The following is a 21985-nucleotide window of genomic DNA, read 5'->3' as shown; positions in this document are numbered from 1 at the left end:
CTGCCACCGAGACAGGCAGCCGCTGAACGCCACAGCAGTACAAATCAGGCCTCGTGACGCCTCTGTAGTGAGGGGTTTGTTGGCTTCTGTATGCTGAATACCCACCAAACAAATAGAAAACATTGTCCCTTTATGTAAAAGTCAACTCTAATGTACTTTTTGATAGACTGTGCAAGTGTATGCAGATTAAAATGACTTGATTACAAGTATCTCTGGCACTTTAATTTCAAGGCATCTAATTGCTAGTGTAGCAATTTTCCTGGAAATGAAACATCAGCTTCCTGAACAACATTGGATAAGAGAAGGTTAGGACATGATCTCAATGTTCAGCATGGATCAAGACTGTCTCCAAAGCAAAGTGAAGAGTGGGGCAGCGTAGCAGGCAAGTTAGCAGCTGCATAACACCCCAAAACTTAGCAGTTTACATCCGTCACCATTTATTATTTTTCTACGGGTCTGAGCAGGCTGGGGGTGGGGGGCCGTGGTCAGCCTGCCACTGTCTGGTCTCTGATGGCTTTGCTCCACGTGGCCTCTCATCCTCCAGCTGGCTAGCCCGGGCTTATTTTCATGGCAAAGCTAGGGCTCGAAAAAGTACAGTGGAAAGGTATAGGACACTTCCCAAGCCTCTGATTGCATCAAGTTTGCTCCTGGCCCATTGGCCAAAGCAACTTATAAGTAAAGTCAAGCCCTGAGTCACCCTGAAAGGGCTCTAACAAAGAGCACAGATCCAGGGAAGGGTGAAAGACTGGGATAATTAAATCAGTCTACCACTCGCAGTTGCTCAGATAATTTTCCACAGTTGCTAAGACAGTGGGTTCCAAGTTTTCCCCCATCTGAACACCCCATTTCTATGGATCTTCATGCCCTGGGCCAGGCCAGCGGAAGGAGGATCCTAGCTTGCTGTGAAAACTGGCTTAAGCTGGGTCTTGTGCTGCTCCCATCATGCAAGTTGCTCCACCTTGCAGTGTTTCCTCAGTTGCCGACCCTCCAAGGAAGAAGAATCCAGACCCTAACATGTGGCCCTAAGCTGCCTACATGTATCCCATCCCATGCATTCACTGCCCAAGTTCAAAGTGCAGGCTCTTGAATGAGCCAAAAACAGAATCAAGTCGATCATCAGAAAGAAAGTATTCTCCAGCATGTTCTTCTAACTAGTAGACTGAGTTACTTTTAGCCAGACATTAAAGCATGAGGAGCATGAGGCGGTTGCCCAACAGAGGGAAGCCATCAATCACCGCCCAGGCCAGTCAAGGAGGCAGCGCGCTGACAGGCATCTGAGAGGGCATTTGCAGAGTGAGGAGCAGGAAAGCTGTTTGAGGACATGTTCCCTAAATGACATCCTCAGACAGGAGAGAGGAAAGAAAGTTGCATGGCTCAAGAAGATTCCAGAAGTCATGGATATCACATGGCCAAGGAAGGAGTGACCAGCCTGGCTTCGAGAGACTTGAAGGGAGAACCAGCAAGGAGGCGAGAGGCGCCCCGCCCGGAAGTGAATGGGGAAGGAAGACGAGCGCAAGGTAAGGAGGTGGAGGACGCCTTTGGGAAGGGGGGGCAAACAATGCCAGGCAAAGGATGACGGCAGGGAACGGACTTTGGAGAAGAGATGCTGGCAGGAAGCAGGGGGAGGCTAAGAGATAAGAAGGGTGACAGAGACTTGCACCACAGGACCCTGCCACTGCCTCCTGTCCCCTCCATTCACTAAGCCCCGATTTCCTGCCGCGCACCCTTCAAGCACTTCCATTCACTCCCATTTAACTGCCACAACATGCCAACGAGGCTGGTTCCACTCTCTCCACGTCACAGAAGGAAACTGAAGCATAAAGAGGCCCAGTCACTTATCTGAGGTCACCAAGGCACAACACAGTGAAAGCAGGATCTCAAAACAGCTTGTTAAACACAGAAGATGCACTGCTACCCACTGTATTCGTTTCCTAGAGCTATTCTTAACAAAGTACCTACCGCACACCTGGTGGCTTGAACGACAGAAACGTGTTTCTCCCCGTCTGGAGGCTGGAAGTCTGAGATCCGGGTGCCAGCAGGGGTGGCTGCTCCTGAGGGCTGTGGGGAACCGATCGGCTCTAGGCCTCGCTGCTCGGCTTGGAGACGCTGTCTTCTCACCGTGTCTCTCCATGTCGTCTTTCCCTCGTGTCTCAGTGTCCAGACTTCCCTGTTCTAAGGACATCAGCTGCACCGGGTTAGGCCCACCCTACTGTGCTCATCGTAACGCCAGTTACATCCGCAGCGAGGCCACATCCTGCGGTCCTGGGGTTAGGACTTCAACGTATGAATTTGGGGGGCAGAGAACAATTCAACCCCTAACAGCCCCAACCTGGCGGTGCAGCAGGGAGAGCACAGGGCTAGTTACTGACCCCGAGCAAGTGCTCTGCTCCGTTTCCTCATCTATAAAACGGGATCGTTCCTCCTGGCTCTCGCAGTCACTGTAAGGGACAAATGAAGCATCCACGAGTGGCACAGCGCAGACACTCTCCCCTCCCGCTCCTCCAACCGCAGATGCTCTGCCACAGAGGCAGCTGGGGCTGCAGCCGCACAAGCCCTTCGGCCCTGTTCTCACCTGGCATCTCCTTTGCAGGTGCAGCAGCTGCCAGGAAAGGCCCAGGGTGACCCCACCAGTTGCAGGCCCCACACCCCTGCTGTAAACAAGAAACGCCAAGTCTAAGTGCACTTTTTTGCCCGAAGCCACCACCATGCCTCTGAGTGAACACAGGCTGCAGAGGTTCAGGGACCAGCCTCGCCCCTGCAGCAAAAACAGCAAACACACACCTCATTTCTTTTCTGGGGAAATGAAGACCATCCACCAATATAAGAAAACACCTCATGATCCCATTACTAAGTATATTTTGGGCCATGCTCGAGGGACAGCTCCTTGCTGGAGGCCTTGGCCAGCCTGGCCGCCCCGGTGCTCACAGGTCACGTTCCCAGAGGGAGGCAGCCCTGGCTCCCCTTTGGCCTCCCCCGGGGAACCACAGGAGGGTCTGCAGCTCTTGGGGCTTTGGGCGCCTTTGCAGCCCACTGTTGTGAAGTTTCACTACTGTCCCACTGCCATCCCACAGAGCACAATGGCCCTGATGGCACAGGTGCAAGTCACAATCACAGCAGTACCAACAAAGGGAGCACACTGTACCACGTACTAGGCGCACTACTTCTATTAGGTCATGTCAACCCCAAACCTGTGGTATCATTTCCTTCTTAGGAGGCAGGCGCAGAATCGAGGAGGGGACTGCCCTCGCCCGCAGGTTAGCAGACCGAGTTGTGACTTCCTTAACCAAGTGGCGGTAAAAGCACATTGGGGGCAACACTGGGTTGGGTACACTGCACTGTGAACGACGTTAACGATCCTTAAGCCAATAAATCCAGTCCTGGTGCAGTGGGTCTTTATTTGTAATGCCCCGGGGGGTACAGCAATCAGGAACACTGCCAGGAAACCACTCCCAGTGCCAACCTGTGCCCACCCCGACCGCCTGTAGGTTGCCTTTCCTTCAGATGGCTTTCGCACAAGTGGGACACACCAGCAACCTCTTCCCACAAGCCAAGTTTCCCCTCCCCAAGCAGCGAGCAGGGGCGAGAAAGGACAGCTCAGAAACGGGACTCTGCAGGTTCTGCCACCCGGCCCCAGGGCCCAGCTGGCCCATGCAGCTGCAGGAGGTGGCCCTGGGCTCCTCAGCTGTCTCAGCACCCTCTACTGGGCCCAAGGTTCAGTATTTCCATTATGTTGCATTGAAATTGTCATTTTTATTTACAACACAGACACTTTCCAACAGGCACATTCCCACATGCACATATGAGCCTGAACTCCACACCCTCACATGGTCCATGTAAGGTGACTTCGAAGCTGCCAACCAGCAAGTTCTTGAATCAGTTTCATCTGGAGAAGAGGCAACAGACACAGCCTCCTTTTGGTAAATTCTTGAGAGACGTCTGACAGGTCCAGGAACCTCCCATGGGGGCGAGACATGCCAGGCCAGGGCAGCCTCTGGCGTGGGGCTGGTGTCCGAATCCTCCAGCCACTGAAGCGAAGCTCGGCATTCCAAGGCGAGTCCCCTCCTCCCAGAGAGGTCGGTTGAGCCTGTGCCCGGAGTCCAGTCGGAGGCTAAGAATGAGGACGCCTCAGAGCAGGGCCTGGCCACACTGGGGGTGGCCGTCAGCCTCAGGCAAGGCGGGAGGAAGCAGGGCCAGGTCCTGCAGGACTGGCCTGTGCCCCCGAGCTGCCAGCCCCCCAGCCTCCCACAAACTAGTCAGATGGAGAGATAGCTCCCAGGCCTGCAGACAAGAGGGCCTGTCAGGTGAGGTGGAGGAGAGAGGTACGCAGGGAAGCTACCTGGCAGAGCTGGCCTAGGGGACCATTGGGGACAAAGCCCCAAGCCCCGTGCAGCTAGCCGGAGGAATCTCCGGCACCTCACCCATCAGAGTGGGTCGCTGCTGCTGCCCCCAGGAGCGCGCCCCGCTGTGAACACTCAGGGCTCCCCGCGACCAGATCCCACCTGGAGCGTGTGCCAGCACCAGAGGGAAATGAATTTCCATCCACGGGCTGCCAGATCACAAATCATTACAGAGGGAATGAATTCCACCATCGCTTCCCCACATTACGACAGACAAATCAAACAGTAAATTACATTTTATTTCATTTACAGAGACCTTGAGGCAAAAAGGTGGTGTTTGGAAAACAGCACACAGGTGAGGAGCACCAACAAGAAGCCTGTTATAAATGTGCTGGTGTGCTCTGTCTGGGCACGTGTGCGTGGGGTCCCCAGGGCGGCCGTCTAGGAGGGAGCAGGCTTGCAGGGAGCATCCCTGCTTCCCTCTGGGTAGAGACCATCCCCTGGCACCGGCAGCCAGAGCCAAGCGTGCACCCTGCAAACGTAACACTGCGAGGAAGTACAGTTCCCTTTAAATCTCAGCAGCAGGTGCTCGGAGCGGGAGGAGGGGGATCTCGGGAGGTCTGGCGGTGTGACTGCCAGTGGGGGCGGCAGCAGGCTGCCCTCCCTCTCGTTCTGTAGGCTGGTTAATTAAAAATCACAAGTCCTGATGCTTGACATATGAAGAGTCCGTTCTGCTAATCCTGATGTTCTTCGCCTGCTGCACAAATCTACATGGTTCTGTGCATTGCGTCCCATTCCCCCGCCCCCCAGTGCTGGTCAGGATTCGTAATTCGGGGTCCAGCCCAGGAGGAGGAAGTCAGCTCACCACGCCCAGGCAGGTCCTTGGGCACCAGGGTCATCAGCAAGGCTCCGAAAGGCCCGGGCTACAGCAGCTTGACGTAGTTCTGTGGAATCAGCCCCCTCTTGCCATTCAGAGTCCCTTCTAGCCAGCCAGGCTCCCTCGAGGTTTGCACTGCAAAGGAAGAGAAGCCACTTTTTACCACGATGCCCACAAGCACTTGCCTCCTGGCTGTTCATTATACCGCTGGGTCTCTTAAAGGCTCAACCAGGGAGCGGCCAGTAGAGAATGGGCCCATTTCTGGGATGTTCGGTCACAAAATCTGTACAAGGGTTACTGATAGGCTCTGCCTCCCTGGTGTGGCCACCCCAATCCTCACCCACCTTCCTGTAGCTGCCTCCCGACTGGCCTCTCCATTTCCCGTCTGTCCCTTCCGATCCGCCGGGCAGAGTTGCTCAGTGAACTTTGCAGAATATGCAGCCGATCACTTCGTTCCCCTGCCTAAAATCACACCGTGCTTCTGACTGGTCTTGTACACGGGTACCTCTCCAGGAGCCCTCACTGTGTGCAACGCCCTCTTTCTCTATTTTTCTCTACTCTTTTTTGAAGGCTGATTGCAACTCAACAAACTGAGTTCATGGTCCACTCACAGGTAGCAACCCATAGTTTGGAAGACACCAAAGATCCAATTCTAATTGTCCTTCTCAACAAGGTAAACATTTGTTCTTCCCTACCTTCAGTGAAATAAGCATACCCTCTGGCTGTCTGCATGACCTTGGCCTTCTGGTACTGCCCTATGTTCAGCAAACTTCTGGCTTCCAGGTCTCTGTGTAGCTGTCCCCCTTGGCCCTGGATGCTGTTGTTCCCTGCCTTTATGCCTGGACAGTGCCAACTCATCCTTGAGATACCAGCTTCGGGGTCCCTTCCCTCAGGGACCCCCTCCCAACACTGTAGACCAGGTCAGGGCCCTCAGTTACACATCCCACATGTTCTGTGTGCAAGAGAGAGGGAGGAAGGGAGGGAGGAGAGAGAGGAAGGGAGGGAGGAAAGAGAGAGAGAGGGAGGGAGGAAAGAGGGAGGGAGGGAGGCGAGCAAGAGAGAACACTTGCATGCATGCACCAGACTCCTTCTCTTCTAGTGTCGGCTCTAACATGAGAGCATTTAACATACAACATGTAACATGAGACCTCGTATTCCCCAGCCACTAGCAGTGTCACACGTGATTATCTGTGTAACAAATGAATAAGGAAACGAATCAGAGACGCGCTCTCCAAGTGGTCTGGCAGCAAGTCCCTTTCTTCATGCCCTCAATGACCTTTACCTTGACACTGTTCCTCAGAGCAGGATTTTTAAAGGCTTCTCACTTCCTCCAAATGCCCAAGCTGGCAATGCCACCTGTGTGCAGCCACCGTCAGGGAAACGGACTGGACGCTATGCAAGAAGTGCCTCTAGGGTTGCAGGGACATGGGGGCCTGAGCGGACAGGGGCCTGGAGGAGACCCCTGGCTAGCGGGGTGGGCCTGGGAAATGACTCACGCCCTGAGCCTTGCTTGGCTCCACTTGCGAGGTGGGGTGGCCGGCACTGAGCCTGCAGGGCCTACTGTGAGGAGTCAGTAAAATAGTTTATGTAAAACTAACCGGCGTGTGGCTCATGGTTTCTTCTCCTATGCACACAACCACACTCTTGCACAAACACAGGTTGGGTATTAATAAAAGGTAGGCTGAAGAGAAAAAAAGTGATTTCCCACAAAAGTGGGGTGAAAGAAGGCTTGAATGGGGGAACCAAGGCCAGGCCGGGAACCTACACATCCCACGTCCCCACCCACCACTTGCTCAGCCCTCACCTCCCTGGAAGGCGGGAGCCAGCAGGGGAGAAAAATGCCACTGACTTAGGGAGGGGGTCGGGGACTCCTCCCAGAGGCTGGCGTCGGTGGGGCGGGTGGAAGAATCCGCAGCACCAATTACTAGGTGTCCTCAGCACAGGAAAGAGGCTCAGAGGCTGCAGGTGAGGCCTGAGAGGGTCTCCCTGCCTCTCTGAAGACCTGACCACTCTCGGTAGCATCAAACCCCAAAATACCCATCCCAGGCTCCTCTCTGTGCTTGGTTCATCAAACTGCTTCCACCGATGGCAGTGTGACAGTTAATTCTACGTGTCAACTTGGCCAGGCCATAGTACCCAGATATTTGGTCAAACATCATTCTAGATGATTCTATGAAGATTTGGTCAGTTATTCTAGACGTTTAGATGTGATTAACAGTTACATAAATCAGTAGACTGTGAGTAAAGCAGATTGGCCTCCCCTATGGAGGTGGCCTCGTCCCATCAGTCGATAGAACGAAGGCGGCGCCCACCTTCCCCGAGAAGAGGGGATTCCGCCCACCTTCACACCCGGACTGCAGCCTTCCCCAGTCTCCAGCCTGCCGACCTACCCTGGGGATTCCGGATTCGCCAGCCCCCACAATCATGTGACCTGTTCCTTAAAATAACTCTCTCTCTCTCTCTCTCTCTCTCTGTCTCTCTCTCTCTCTGTGTCACACACACACACACACACACACATACACACACAGCACAGGCCCTGTTGGTTCCATTTCTCTGGACAGTGCTGACTAATGCAGGCAGTTGCAGGACTAAGACAGCATCTCATTTTGGGGAAGATTTTTACTCCAAGAGACAGTGAATATAATGGGAATAAGATGGGACGGGTTTTAGAGTCCCCAAGATCCCGGCTGGAACTCTGGCTTTTTAATGACCGTGACCCTGGATGAGTTGCCTATCCTGGCCTCAGTGCTCTCCATTTCTCAAAGAGAGTAAACGATAGCTCATTAGCAGTTGTTGGAAATAGTAAAATGAGACGATTTATATCAAAGTGATGCCAGGAACACACCACATTTCCATGCTGTGTCCAAGGTAGGCAAGGAAATGTATTATTTCGAAAGCAAAACAGAAGCTAAGTACCTCTTGCCCATCATTCATTCAACCTGTAAATCCTGAGCACAGGCCCTGGGTGCCAGGATTTGCAACCCCTCTCCAGGGCCTGCCCCGCCCCCTGCACTCCCCGTCAACACCCTGCACTCCAGTCCTCTACTGCGTCCTTCCCGGCCTGTGCGCCATGCTCAGTGCTCTCTGGGGGTGAGAAAAACAAGGTATCTTCATTTCATTGCTTCTTAAATAACTTTCCTACTTGAAAGTTGTATAGAATATGCCTATGCTGCTGCACCCAATATAAATTTAATGAACATTCATGCCAATAAACACAACCCTAAATAACCTGCTCCTGATAACACAGAGCAGTTTAGATTTTATGGCTCAACTGGGAAAAGGTAAAAGAGATAACAAAGGCCCCAGGGCTCCCAAGCTTCCTGGCAGCTGTTTCCTGCACCCAGAAGGTGCTGATGGGAAGTCACTTGATGGCTGGAGTGGCCCAAGTGGCCTGCTGTCTAAAAGGCCCCAGAACTGCACGAGGACTGAATTTAGGCGCTCCGGTCTGCAGGGCCAGAATTCCATTTTTTTAGAACAGACTTTGCCTTTTCAGAACAACTCTGATCACAGCTAGTGTCACAGCTGAGCCTCCGTCCTATCCACGGAGCTGGCTCAGACCCAGAGCACCCAGACACCTCTCAGAAGAGGAAGCCAGGGAGTCACATGAGACAAGGGAGGGCCAGGGACCTGGCATGGCAGCACCTCCCCTCTCCCGGGAGAAAAGGGCTATTTTTATTCATGTTATTTTTAAAGACGCTTTCAGAAATCAGCATTATTTTGACAGGTATCACTTAGGTTTCTGGTAGCTGGATTCTGAATACTTCTGGGACTCCGATTTCTAAGCTGCAGGGCTTCAGGCTCCCATGACATAATCAGCCCAGCAGGTGGCCAAGAGCTGTGACACCCATTGTGCTCAGGCCCCCGGCCCCACACCCGCCACACACGCTTTCATGGGAAACAGCTCACTTGTGAAAACTCGAGTATCTGTTCATTCATTCATTCACTCACTCCCGAATATGCCATCTCAGGGCAGGGGGTGCTGCCACTCGGGCAGGCACAAATCATGTGGCAGGAGCTCCAGAGTGGCCTCCTCCCAGAGAACTGTCTGTGAGCATGGCGGGGGTCTGCCTGTCCATTTTTCTGGGCGGCAGACACGGCAGCTTCAGTGTCATTCCCCCGTGCCCTTCCCTGTGAGCTGAACTCTGCCTGCAGGTCTCAGTCAAGGAGCCCGAGTCTCCTCCAGCCACGGAGCCCTTGCCAGCCTCATGCTGGGAGGGGACCGCGCGTGGAGCAAGACTGCTGGGACAGGGACCCCGACTAGCACTGAAGACAGATGTCCTCCACCGGCTCTCCGAGGGCAGGAGACGAGAGAAAGGACGGAGAAGTGAACTGAAGACAGTTTTCTTCACTCCCAGCCACCGTCTCCTAGCGGGGGGACAGACTAGGTCACCCAGAAGGCTGTGAGAGCCAGCACATCTGACACCTCCACGACACACAGGCAGGCAGCACAGCAGTCAGCCCCAAGCACTGGGAGCATCAACTATGTGCCAGGAACAGGGTGGAGCCCACACCACAGACCCTGTTCTGCCACTAGAATGGGAGTTTTTTAATTGCAGTAAAATATATATTAATGTAACATAAAATTTACCATTTTAAAGGGTACAAGTCAGTGGCATTAAGCACATCCCCAATGTTGTGTAACCATCACCACTACCTATTTCCAGAACTTTTCCATCCTCTCAAACTGAAACTTCCCGTTCCCCCCTCATCAAGCTCCTGGTGGCCTCTGTTCTGCTTTATGAACTTGCCTATTCTAGATATTTCATATAAATGCAATCATACGATATCTGTCCTTTCGTCACCAGTTTATCTCACTTAGCAAAATGTCTTCAAAGTGCATCCATATTGCGGCAGGAGTCAGAATTTCTTTCCTTTTATGGCTGAACTAAAGCCCTCTGTAGGGATGGACCACATCGTGTGCATCCACTCACCTGCTGATGCACATCTGGGTGGTTCCACCTTCGGGCTGTTGTGCAGAATGCGGCCATGGCCACGGGTGTGCAAATATCTGTTCAAGTCCCTGTTTCAATTATTTTGGGTACACATCCACAAATGGAATTGCTGACCCCTATAGTGATTCTATGATTAATTTGTCGAGGACCCACCATCCTGTCTTCCACAGCGGCTGCACCATGTTACGTCCCCCCAGCAATGCACATCCTCAGTAACACCTGCTTTCCACATTTTTGCCAAGCGCTGTCCCAACGGGTGTGAAGTGTTATCTCGTGGTTTTGCCCTGTCGATTTACCATCCCATAACAAAAGGGACACTGGAGCTAGTGACAATAACAATTTGTGAGAAGCTACCTCCAGAGCAGAATCTGGACTTTTTTCTTCCCCCAGCATAATGTAAACAATATATGTGACAAGTATTTAAATCATTGAATCATCATCACGATACAGTGAACACCAGGGGCCGGGCGCGGTGGCTCACGCCTGTAATCCTAGCACGCTGGGAGGCCGAGGTGGGCGGATCGTTTGAGCTCAGGAGTTCGAGACCAGCCTGAGCAAGAGCGAGACCCCATCTCTACTAAAAATAGAAAGAAATTATATGGACAGCTAAAAATATATATAAAAAAAAATTAGCCGGGCATGGTGGTGCATGCCTGTAGTCCCAGCTACTCGGGAGGCTGAGACAGGAGGATCGCTTGAGCCCAGGAGTTTGAGGTTGCTGTGAGCTAGGCTGACGCCATGGCACTCACTCTAGCCTGGGCAACAGAGTGAGACTCTGTCTCAAAAAAAAAAAAACAGTGAACACCAGGACCCACCACACTCGAGAGCTGCAAGAGGACCACTAGGGAGGCCTGTGTCCCTCCCCGGGCTGTGTCCTGTCTCCCCGCCTCACACCCCTCCCTGTCCCAGGGCGTCAGTAGCTCCAGTGTCTCCAGTTTCTCATTCTCTTCCTCCAGCTATGGCTAAAATACAGTTTTATCACACACATACGTATCCCTAATGATATCCTCTTGATTTCGCATATTTCTGAGCTTAACCAGAATTACATAATGTCTAGTCACCTGGCACTTTATTTTTTCACTTAACATTTTTCTGCGATTCCCCCATGTTAGGAATATACTTAGGAATCACACTGTTGGCCTGGGGGGTCTCCACGAGATCAACTTTCCAAGATAATGCCGAACTGTTTTCCAAGGATTATTCTGTGTCTATTGGAGTGATTAAAGTTTAATCACCAGAGCTTTGAAGGATTAATCTGGGCCACACCTGTTCCCCCGGCCCTGGCGCAATCCCGTCTACGTGTGGAAACAGAGAGTCTGGGGAGCGCAGGAACGCGCCTCGCTTGCTGCTGGGTGGGCGCTCCTGGGAGCCCTCCCGCGGGCAGCCCTGGCAGGGCAGCCACTTCCCACCTGCCCGGAGGGTCTGGCAGCTGCAGGACCACCTGTCTGCAAAGGGAGAGGGTCTGACTAGACACCCACAAACCGTATTCCTAGGGCTCCCCAGGCCCAGAGGAAAGAGAAAGGTCCCAGGAACATCCACTGCCCTGACACTTGACAAACACAGCCCTCCCTGGGGGACGTGGGAGGCACCTCCCAGAACAGCAGCTAAGATTAGTGTGTCTACTACAGAAACAAATCTCCAGCCTAGAATTTGAACTCATAACTTAAGTCCAGGCCACCCAGTATGCGCAAAAGGCAAGGAACAGTCACCGAGCTACATAATTACTAAAGACCCCTTTGCCTGCTACGCTCTGGGTTCAGATTTCTCACTGTTGTACACGTTCCAAACCACAGAACTACTGACAGTGCAGGCCAGGGGTCACTCTGACCTCGGTCTTTTTTCTCCAAAGGCCGCTGAATGCCATAAACCAATTTCCTTTGTCGTCTGTCCGAGGTATAAAAAGGGATTGCACCGCAAGAGCATCTCTGGATGCTGGAAGATTCCAAATGGATAAGTGAACACAGAAAAAATATCTTAGGCATTTCGGGGACACTAAGTATTTCAAGGGAGTGCTCCTGGCGACACTCCTGTGGGCTGAATCGTAAATAGTGGCCACGTGGAGCACTGCCTGGCTCCACGGAAGCTGTGGTCGTAGGGCGGCCAGTCTGTCTTGCTCTCTCAGTTGTCAGAAGGGAAGACCCCACAGCCATTCGAAGAAGGGCTTCACTAGATGTGTCCTGGGCAAGCACACGCTTTTAACCAGCTAAGAGATCAACTGTGCACAGAAGATGAAGGTGCAAACACAAAGAAAGAACAAACGCAGCTTAAGGGCTTTCAACCTACTGTGCCCTTAAGAACCATTCCCGTTAAACAGCAAGTGTCACGGTTTTGCTCCTGAATGCCTCCCACCATGCTCAACCGCACCACTACACAGAATCGAGAGGCACCCAGGAGACGTAAAATGACACGCTCACGTACCTGGGTAGGGGGAAGGTGTCAACACAACAAAAAGGCATTTTCAGAGTAGCCAGCCTTTGAGCAGGGACCGAGGAACTACTGAGACACCCTGAGTGCCCCCAACAGCAAAGTCCAGACAGAGCTGGAGGCTGGCACACAGAGCACAGACTCTGAGGAAGATGTGACCGGGCTCAAAAGGCAGCCATGTCTACGGCATACCGCGACATGCCCCCCGTGTGGCTTCATGCTCAGCAACATCTCCCATGAATGTCTGCGGCATCCAAGCCTTATCTCCCAGGAACCCCAAATGCTACCTCGACACAGCATCAATCTTGCAGACATCCCTGGAGATGAAGATGAAGACTCTGATGCACAGAGTACTTAAGGGACCTGTCCAGGGTCACACAGAAAGTGGAAAAACCAAGGTCTGATCTCAGACAAAATAACTGCAGGGTTTACATTCCATATTTACCTGCTATCAATGGCTCTCCTCTTCCAGAACCACACTGAGATACTGGTATGTGTCTGTGTGTGTACATATATATGTGCGACTGTATGTACATGTACGTATATGTGTATACACACACTCTGTTTTTTAGGAAGCCTCCTACAAGTCATCTGGTGCCTTTAGAGCTGGAGAACTTGTCTCCTGGCTCAGACACCCACTATCCCCTCCCCTTCATCCCTGCTGGCAGACTGGCGTCTGGTTTAGGCACTGCCCCTCACTCCTATGGCCGTGTGCCTAGAGGAGGTGTACTTTGCCCAGTGGGAATCTGACTGGTCTGAATCCTTGCCAGCCAGCGATGGGTTTAGGGTAAGCATGTGACCCAGTTCTGGCTACTGGGACGTGAGGGCAGGTAAACTACGAAGAAAGTTCTGGAAAAGTTTTCTCATTCTTACGAGAGTACGAGCATGAGACATCCCCTCTTGCTGGGGTTGAGTGTGGCCATAGGCCCGGAACTGTGGCAGCCATCTCGCCCCCACCAGAAAAACCAGCCAGAGACCCAAGCCCACAGGCTGAAAACAAAGAGATTGAAATACTTTGGTCTTTGATGACATCTTTGAGAAGATGAATTAATCAACCCCGGAGCTCCCTACTTTCAGACTTATTATTTTGTAAAGCTAATCCTTTTTTATGTGTGTGAGCTGGGGTCTCGCTATGTTGCCCAGCCTGCCCTCGAACTCTTGGGTTCAAATGATATTCCCACCTCAGCCTCCCGAGTAGCCGGGACTACAGGCATGAGCCACCACACCCAGCTTTAGCTAATCCACTTTCATGATTGATTTAGCCAGTTGTGCCGGTCTTTGTTACTCGCAGCCTAAGGCATCCAAATAGATATACCTTCTACCAAGGTAGCTATCTCACAAACCACACTGCGCAAGGGATTTCAGAGGCTTCTAAGCAAATCTAATCACACAAAATAAAAATTCATCATCATTACTCAAATGGGAGGGTTTCCATACCACCATCTCAGTTTCCCCTTTGGGTATCCAGTGTGCCAACATGTGACAGGCCTGGAGCAGGGTGACTATTTGACCACACTTTCCTGGCAAAATTGTATGTGTGTATGTTATGATGATAAAGGAATGATCTTGCTTCTATTCCAAGAACAAAATTTCTCAGCAAAGTATATCCTTCTGTTGTATGTGGGGTTTTGTTGTTTGTTTTCTGACACAGAGTCTCTGGCTCTCAAGAGCACTTGTCGCACACATATAGAAATCTATTCTAAATGAGGCAACTTGCTTTCTGTAAAACAATCGTCAGCAAATGCTGCATTACTGACAATACACCACTGTGCCTCGTGTCGATATATTCCATAAATTCCAAACATTCTGGCTAATCAACCATTCCGCTGCAAGCATCTAAGGTTCCCACTGCTTCCCCAGAACTCTTCTGGGGAGCTCCACCCACACATGACATCACGGTTTCCACAGCAACCAGTGAATCTCATAATGAGCAGGAAGGACTGGGGAGGGAGGGAAGAAATCAAGGTGGAGGGAGGGGAATACATAAACTGAACCATAGGAGAACTTTTGAAATATTAAACCAGGCATGGCTCCTAAATGCTTCTGTATGAATATTAAACACCCAAAAATCTACACCCTTGTTTGAATATGCAAAGTCAATATCCATATCTGGAGAATTCACACACTGTTTAAATCGTCAAAAATGGAAAGCACAAAAATGGTAAGGGAAACAGAAATCAACGTGGTTTGAACATAGTATTTCTTCTCTGATAACTCAGATTTGGCCAACCTGAAACATTTAGGAGGCTTGGTTGGGGATTCTGGGAGAACAAAGAAAACAAAGGAGGCAAATGAGAAATATTTCTTCCCTGCAAAGTGGCACTAGCTTCTTCCCATCAGGAGGAAGATGCCCTGAATGAAGACCCACAAGAGTTAGAAGGGTTGGAGGACCATCAGGAGGAGGGCAGAGTGGTACTGCAGCTGCACACACGGCCCCCTGGAGTTCAGCATCTGGGAGTCAAATACACCAGCTCCCTCCAGTCCGAAGTGTCAGGGAGAGACGCACCCTCCCAACTAGGGCACCATCAGTGACTGTTCGGTGTTATAGATATTCCGGGGTGACAGAATGTAGCCTACCGCAAAGCTCCTACTAACACTTACCATCCTCAAAAATTGCTCCTATTTCAAAAGACAATTCCGAGCTGTGTTCTGCTTCGCACGGGTACACGGCACGAGCCTTCCGATTGGTAATGCTGCAAGGGAGCAGGAGAGACACAAATGAAAACGTGCACAACTGGGAGAGAGAAACCTCACCGTCCCCCCACCCATTTTCCAAATTTCTTTTATGTGTTACCAGTGGGACAAGTTCTTCCAAAAAAAAAAAAAAAAAATGAACAAGCAAGTGAACACCAGGCAAAGCCACACGGCACTTGATTTTCCAGTAAATGATGGGTTTCAAATGCAAACCGTTCCTTAGGGAGCCTCTCTGAGAAGCTGTCACTGAACCACTTCACCTAATTCTCCTCCCTGCCTGGTGAGACGCCCTCCCCATCACTCAGCATTGTCAGAGCCACAGGGCATGTTTATTTCCAAGCACTTCAGCTGCTCTGTTAGGAAAAGCACCGCATGTGGAGACACGGGCCAGCCAGCGCAGGGAAGAGGCACAGCCACACTAAACAGGCTGGGCAATGAACCACTGACCCAAGTCCGTCTGGGATGACGACCTGCTCCCCACCCCACTCTGGAAGGGGCTTGTTTTTACTCAGGGCTTCTGTGTTTAGACCCCCTCGCCCCCAGAGGCACACCAGGCTCAGCTTCTCACCATCTGTCAAAACATGCTCTGTGCCCTTGTGGGAAAAGGCCGCACTGGGGAAAGATGGAAACTGTGCCTTTAGCCAGATCCAACCGGAGCAGAAGGAAATGTCCCACCGCACTGGGGAGTAGGGGAAGCCTCTGATAGTAAGTGGCACCTCAGCTGCTACCAGGTGGAAAGGCTTGCTAAAGGCCACCACCGTTGTCCTCTAGAGACCCGGCCATTTGCTGTGGAAATTAATGTTTCCAGCGCCAGTCTGCCTTCCTTTAAAACAGAGACGATGCTTTATATCCATGCACAGGAAGTGCTTCCAAAATAAATAGTTTCATAAATGCACAACCAGCACCAAAAAGACAGAGTAGGTTCAAGCAGGCCTCACATAAGGCCAATTTCTCCAAAGAACATACTTGCTATTAAACTGAGTAAGGCACAGCCCCAAAACAAAGTTATAAAAATGTGGTCCATGAAGCCCAGGATGCCAGGGGAACCTGGGCGAGCCTTTTCCAGCAGAGAACACAAGAACTTGCTCCGGTTTATCAAGCCCCTTCTGGGTGCTGCCCCCATATTCCACATCACACGCCAAACCACATACCTTTCAGGAGGCTTGTCCACTACGGAGGCAGGAGGAGAGACGGGGAAAGGGGACAACCTGGGTGAAGGAGGAGTAACAGCTGAGTCGGAGCTCGGTGTGGTCGGAGACTGCGGGTTAAGCCACTGGACCATAGGTGACCGGGTCTGACTTGGGCTAAGGGTAGAAGTTTAAAGGACAGGATTAGTAGTAAAAAGGCACAGAACACCAAATGTCTAACACCCAACCCTACATGGCTAGAATGTCAGCTCCCTTATGTCCCCAGACCAGCAGGGACAGAGTCTTCCCTGCATCCTTCCAGGGCTGTAGCCCAAACTACAGATACCAATAACCCCAAAACTAGCTACAGCCCCAAACTGGAGCTATCTCATTGTACTTCTCCAGCTTCCTGGAGAAGATCTATCTTGTCCAGCCCAGCACCCTATCAGTTCACTCATTAGAAAACCAGAGTCTAATGGCTCAAAGTGGTGACTGGGACTTTCAAGGTATTCGTTTCTTCTGCTTGTAAGGAAAGTCACAAGAATCTAGAGTCGAGCCATGACTTGTAGCTGCAAAGGATCAACACAACACATGGCCTTTTCACATCTAAAGCTCTTTCACTTGGTCATACACATGGCAACTCAAAAAAAAAAAAAAAATCACTAGGATTCAGGATCGATCTATAGAGAACCAAAGACTAGAGTTCAGGGGAGAAACCAATTAATAGCAAAAATCTTTGGTGACCTGAGCTTCCTTAATATTTCCAAATTTAAAAAAAAAAAGTTAATGTAAAGAGGTCAGTGAACAGTTCCCTGGAGTGGCCCGTAAAGATGGAGGGATCAGAATTATCCTTCCATTATCTCACAACTGGAGGCCGGTGGCCATGGTATATGCAGTTCCCTTTAAAAGCACAGTGCTGAAAGCTTCTTGTCTCATCCAGTGACATTTTCAACACCTACGTACTCCTGGTCTGCTATGCCCAGAGGCTCTTCACCTCAAATTCACCCTCCTCAGCTAACACCAGTTTCCATGAGCAGCTTCCTGGTCCTTCCACATTCCTGAGCAGGATCTTTGATTCTTTCTTCTGTAGCAGAACACACGCCATGTTCTTCATTACCAGTGTGGTCTGGTTCCATCCCTCCAGAGCAGCCACACTCAGCAACCCATGACCAGACCTACCCAACGTGTCTCCCCAAGAACTGGCTCTCCCCCGCCCACCTGCCCCCCACGGTCACCTGTTTGCCCATAGCTCTGCTTCCTGGGCCCCTCTTCCTCTCAGGCTCTCCCCCTCCCTCTGCCTTCTCTAATCTCGCCCTTCCACAGCTCAGTTCTAGTCCTACTGCCCCAAAACTCCTCCTGTGGCCTCTCCAACCTGCACACTTTGTCTGACAGCCTGTCACACCGATAGATGAACAGGCAGGCTGGCGCTGGTTGTCCTCTGATACCTTCAGATATTTGTCTTGCCTTTGTGGCATGATCAAGACTTTAACTCCTTTTTCTAGACCTCACGAAGCCAGGCAGAGTGCTAAGGACGTGAGGCCTTCAACCAACATCTGAGCAACCAATTTAGAAGTTCCAAAACTGAAATTGAATTTTATAAATCTGGTGCATTATTGACTTGGTACATAGTTAATACACAGGTTTCCTATCCTTTGGCCAGAAAAAGGGGTGGCCATTTAAAAAACATTTTTTGAAGAACAAATTTACAATTGCCCTCTCCAGCCATTCATTTGAGAGTCATAAAACCTATTTCATTCCAAGCCAAGGCACCTATAAAATCCTAAAGTGATCTGTATCACCAGCCACAAAAGTCACTCGGCTCTTCAGCAAAAAAAAGAACCTTTACTGTTGTCTTACTAATGAGGAAGGAAAGGAGAGGACAGGGTGAGTGGAGCTCTGGCAGGGAATTTAAGGCTTCAGGAAGCCAAACAACTGCCACCTTGTCTCCCAGCAATTACTCAAGGTGCCTGGAGCACGGCGGTGTGGAAGATGAGATGTTTGGCCACACCCCCACCGATTCTTCCGAGTCATAAATACTCAGGTGAGTAAATGACAGCCATCCATCTGCTCAGAGGGAGGACAGCGACAGGATGAAGATAAAGTAACAATGTGACCATATTTATATGGCCCTTGACAAATAAAGGTCATAAATTTTATAGCTATTGTCGACTTAATCCTCACGTTTAAGAAAAAAAAAACCTCAGCGTTTTGGGTTTTTGTGTACGTGTGAAGGGAAAATACCCCTTCGTTTTCAGCAAGTGAGAAGAACTGCTGTAATGGCAGGTACAGAAGGGAAGGGGCGGCCTGTCCTTTAGCTCAGCTTTCTTCAGCTTGTCCCAAACCAGGAACTCAGAGTCAGCAGTCCTTGTCCAGGGTCAAGTTCTTAGCATGAGTCTGTTTCCTGAGATCTTTTGGTTGTTGTTTAACATATATACATACATGCTATGTAATCCGGCACTAACCAGCTCACCAAGATAACCTTCCAGATTTCCCATTTAAACCTAATTTTCTATATTTGAGTTCCCCAGTTTCTCAGAAGCCTCAGCTGCATACATACTTCTTTGGATTTCGAACCCCATATGGGCACAAACATTGTGAGCTGGGATATTCCTAAGGAGTGGCAAAAACGCACGTCTCTATGGAGATGAAGCAGGAAGTCCTGTGGGGGAAAGAGGAGACCCGGGCAGCACAGCCAGTCGGAGAAACAGCAGCTGCTTGGATAGAAGAAACTTTTCACAGGCATATTGGCTGGGAGCGGAGTGGGGATGAGGCGAGGGCTAAATAAATACACGCAAGTCACGGACTGAGTTCACACCTCAGGTGGTCGAGGTCAGACGATGGATGTTTCACAGGTGTTTACCCAAAGCAAATGGCCCATATTGGTTTGAAGGCAAAAAATTGTAAATATCAGCTTCATTATATAACCATCTCCCACTTGCCCAAATGTGGGTATTTTTTTTATAAGAAGAATCTGATTTTTAAAAAAAAAAAATATTTAATTCTTTAAAATATAATGCCTATAGTTTCTCAAAAGCAGTAAAAGATTAGTTGCAAAAGAGAGTTTCTGATATTCTCTTTCCCTTACTGAAAACATTTTGAAGGAACAATAGGTATTTCGGAATGGCAGCCCGTAGCCAAGGTCTAGCAGTTTTCCCTCAGGCTGGGCTCCAGGAGAGAACTGAGCACACACTAAGGCATCCGTGTAGGTAATGAATGAACCATTCTCCTGCACCTCTAGAATGGTTCTAGCCACGTAACTGTTGGGAGACGATGCTCCCTGGCTCTCTTACATTTCTGCACAGTTAGTGAGCCAGAGGGACCAGCCACCTTTATTCTGGTCTGTTTTTCCTAAGATATTTGTAAGGCAAATAGCCTTGGAAGACAGAGATTCATTCTCAGACATATTCTCTCTCTCTCAAAGCAGGCTTAACCCATCATAAAAGATTTGGGTTTTCTAAGCTCTAGGTCCCTCTCCTGTAACATTTGACATGCAGGTGTCACCTGGCCCGTGTCTCATCACCTTGTGAGAACTGGGACTCAGGGAACTGGTGCAAGGAGATGCTGATACTGTTATTGCTGTAATGAGTAGAGTCTTGTGGCTCTGACCAGCAGTCCCATGCCTTCGGCATCCCTGAAACCATGGCAGGCTCATTTAGCAGCATGCAAGCAGGTAAATTTCAGATTCCCCTTAAGTTCTTGACAGTATCATCCTTGGGAGAACTGAGGAAACAGTCACTAAGATCATTTCTTTGTATTCTGTGGTTCAGGGGAGAACCCCAGCTGAGAATGTTTCCGGGATAAAGATCAAAAATGACCGGTGGCATAAGAATAAAAAGCTCATTGTGTGCTAGACCATAATGAAATATTTTGAGAATCCTCTCCTACCACTTCCCAAATTTAAGTGGTTTTTAAATCTATTTCCTTTTTCCTGCTGCCCCTTTAACTACAGATTTTTGATTAGTAAGACTGGCATGAGCACAAACCGCCGGATTCTACTGAACGTTGAGCAACTGACCAATTACAAAAAAGTACCTAAGTGCCACATGTTTCTTGAAAGCCAACTTGTGGTTTGCGAAAATGGCGAAAGAAGTCAACTCTTCCTAAAAAGCTCAGAAACCACATTTACCAATACAGAAATAAATTAAAGAGAACTACTAATATGTGTTCACCATCTTCCTGATTTAACACACTTAACTGCAAAAATCTCCCAAAGCAGGACTCCTCTCCATTTCCAGTGCAAAAGAAACAACATCAGCACCTTCCTTCCAGGGGAACTGTTTGCTTCTCAAAGAAAGGGGGCAGACGGAAACAAGAGTGTTTCACTAAAAACACAGGAACATTTCAACTTGCTCACTCAGAAACACATTCCTGAAAACACTTATCCTGAAAGTCTACCTGGCTATTCCTAAGGCAACAGAGAAGTTTCCTGTGCTGGGTGGGGCAGGGGAGCGGCTGGGGATCCCAGTGGGCAGGGAATGGAATCCGATCTGTGTGAGGGTGAGAGGGAACGCTCTTCTCTAAAAAGGACCAATACTCCTGCTTTGGAAAAACAGGCCTGAATTTCAGGGAAAGACCATATAGCTTTCATGGTGGGGGGCGGGGAAACAAACCAACCCCAAAATATGAAATTATGACAGTGGCTGTATCTGTGTACACTTTGCAGAGTTTATTTTTATAAAATGTAACAAATCAGCAGTCCATGCTGCTTCTGGCTCGAACTGTGATCCAATCTTCTTCAGTACCAGACTCTACACTCCATGCATATTAAAAACTCGTTGGCAGCAGAAGAGGACGAACGTTTCAGAAAGAGGAAGGGGGGTTAGGGCCCTCACTGTTAAAACCCAACACCAGCTGCACCGGTCACCAGAGAAGTCCTGCATCTAACAAACATTTCTTGCATAACACAGACAGGTCGGGCTCTGGGCAGTGCTGCTGACACAGGCGCCCGATTTCCAGGCTCTTTGAGAGCACCGAGTGCAATTTAAAATTCAAAGGGATAGAGCAGGGAGAATACATATCAAGAAAAGAAATGACTGCTTATTTCAAGTGACTAAATCCCCCAAATACCAAGAGATATGACTCTGGTTATATGATATTGGAATCAAATCAGAAGTTTGCGCTGGAATGGAAGATTTTAAAACTTCATTTGCAAGGTCTCTGAGCAGAAGCGAACACATTAGTGAAATGATCTTTCGTGCCAGTCTGGGAAATGTACTGCATAAGTCTAGAACAGCTGTCCTGGGCAAAAGTGTTTGGAAATGTTAATAAAGACAGAAGGAAATATTGTAGATCTGTATATTATAGGAAAATCTCCGTTCAGATAACGCCACAGTTATATTCCTTAAGTGCCAGGAGAGGGAGAATTCCACAGCAAGCTCATTGTTTGGTTCCAAATGAGCACACCAAAGGGGAACAGCAATGGAGAGAAGACAAGAAAGTCACCATAATCCATAGGGTGCGGTGGGGAGGTCTTTGCTGCCCATTAGGAGGGTTCAAAATGGACCCATCTGCTCATCATGGGTCTGAAAACTTATTATCAGGCCCTGTGCTAGTCCCTGGACCTGCCATCTAGCC

The 21985-nt window shown here is 49.9% G+C and overlaps 1 protein-coding gene across 1 annotated transcript in view; it reads right to left on the bottom strand.

Annotated features, from left to right (window-relative positions):
* Nucleotides 1-4621: 4621 nt before the first annotated feature.
* The window catches only part of ARHGAP10 (Rho GTPase activating protein 10), a 284652-nt gene continuing 267288 nt past the window's right edge, over nucleotides 4622-21985 (bottom strand). The window contains exons 21-23 of the mRNA XM_069493709.1: nucleotides 16436-16588; nucleotides 15192-15283; nucleotides 4622-5349 (exon numbers count right to left, since the gene is read on the bottom strand). Coding sequence (XP_069349810.1) covers nucleotides 5261-5349; nucleotides 15192-15283; nucleotides 16436-16588 — 334 coding nt within the window. The 3' untranslated portion in view covers nucleotides 4622-5260. The remainder of the gene's footprint in view (nucleotides 5350-15191; nucleotides 15284-16435; nucleotides 16589-21985) is intronic.

This window comes from Eulemur rufifrons, chromosome 18 (assembly GCF_041146395.1).
Source record: "Eulemur rufifrons isolate Redbay chromosome 18, OSU_ERuf_1, whole genome shotgun sequence".
Taxonomy (NCBI): domain Eukaryota; kingdom Metazoa; phylum Chordata; class Mammalia; order Primates; family Lemuridae; genus Eulemur; species Eulemur rufifrons.
The sequence above is the reverse complement of the archived record's forward strand: the minus strand, read 5'-3'. Positions and strand labels throughout refer to the sequence as shown.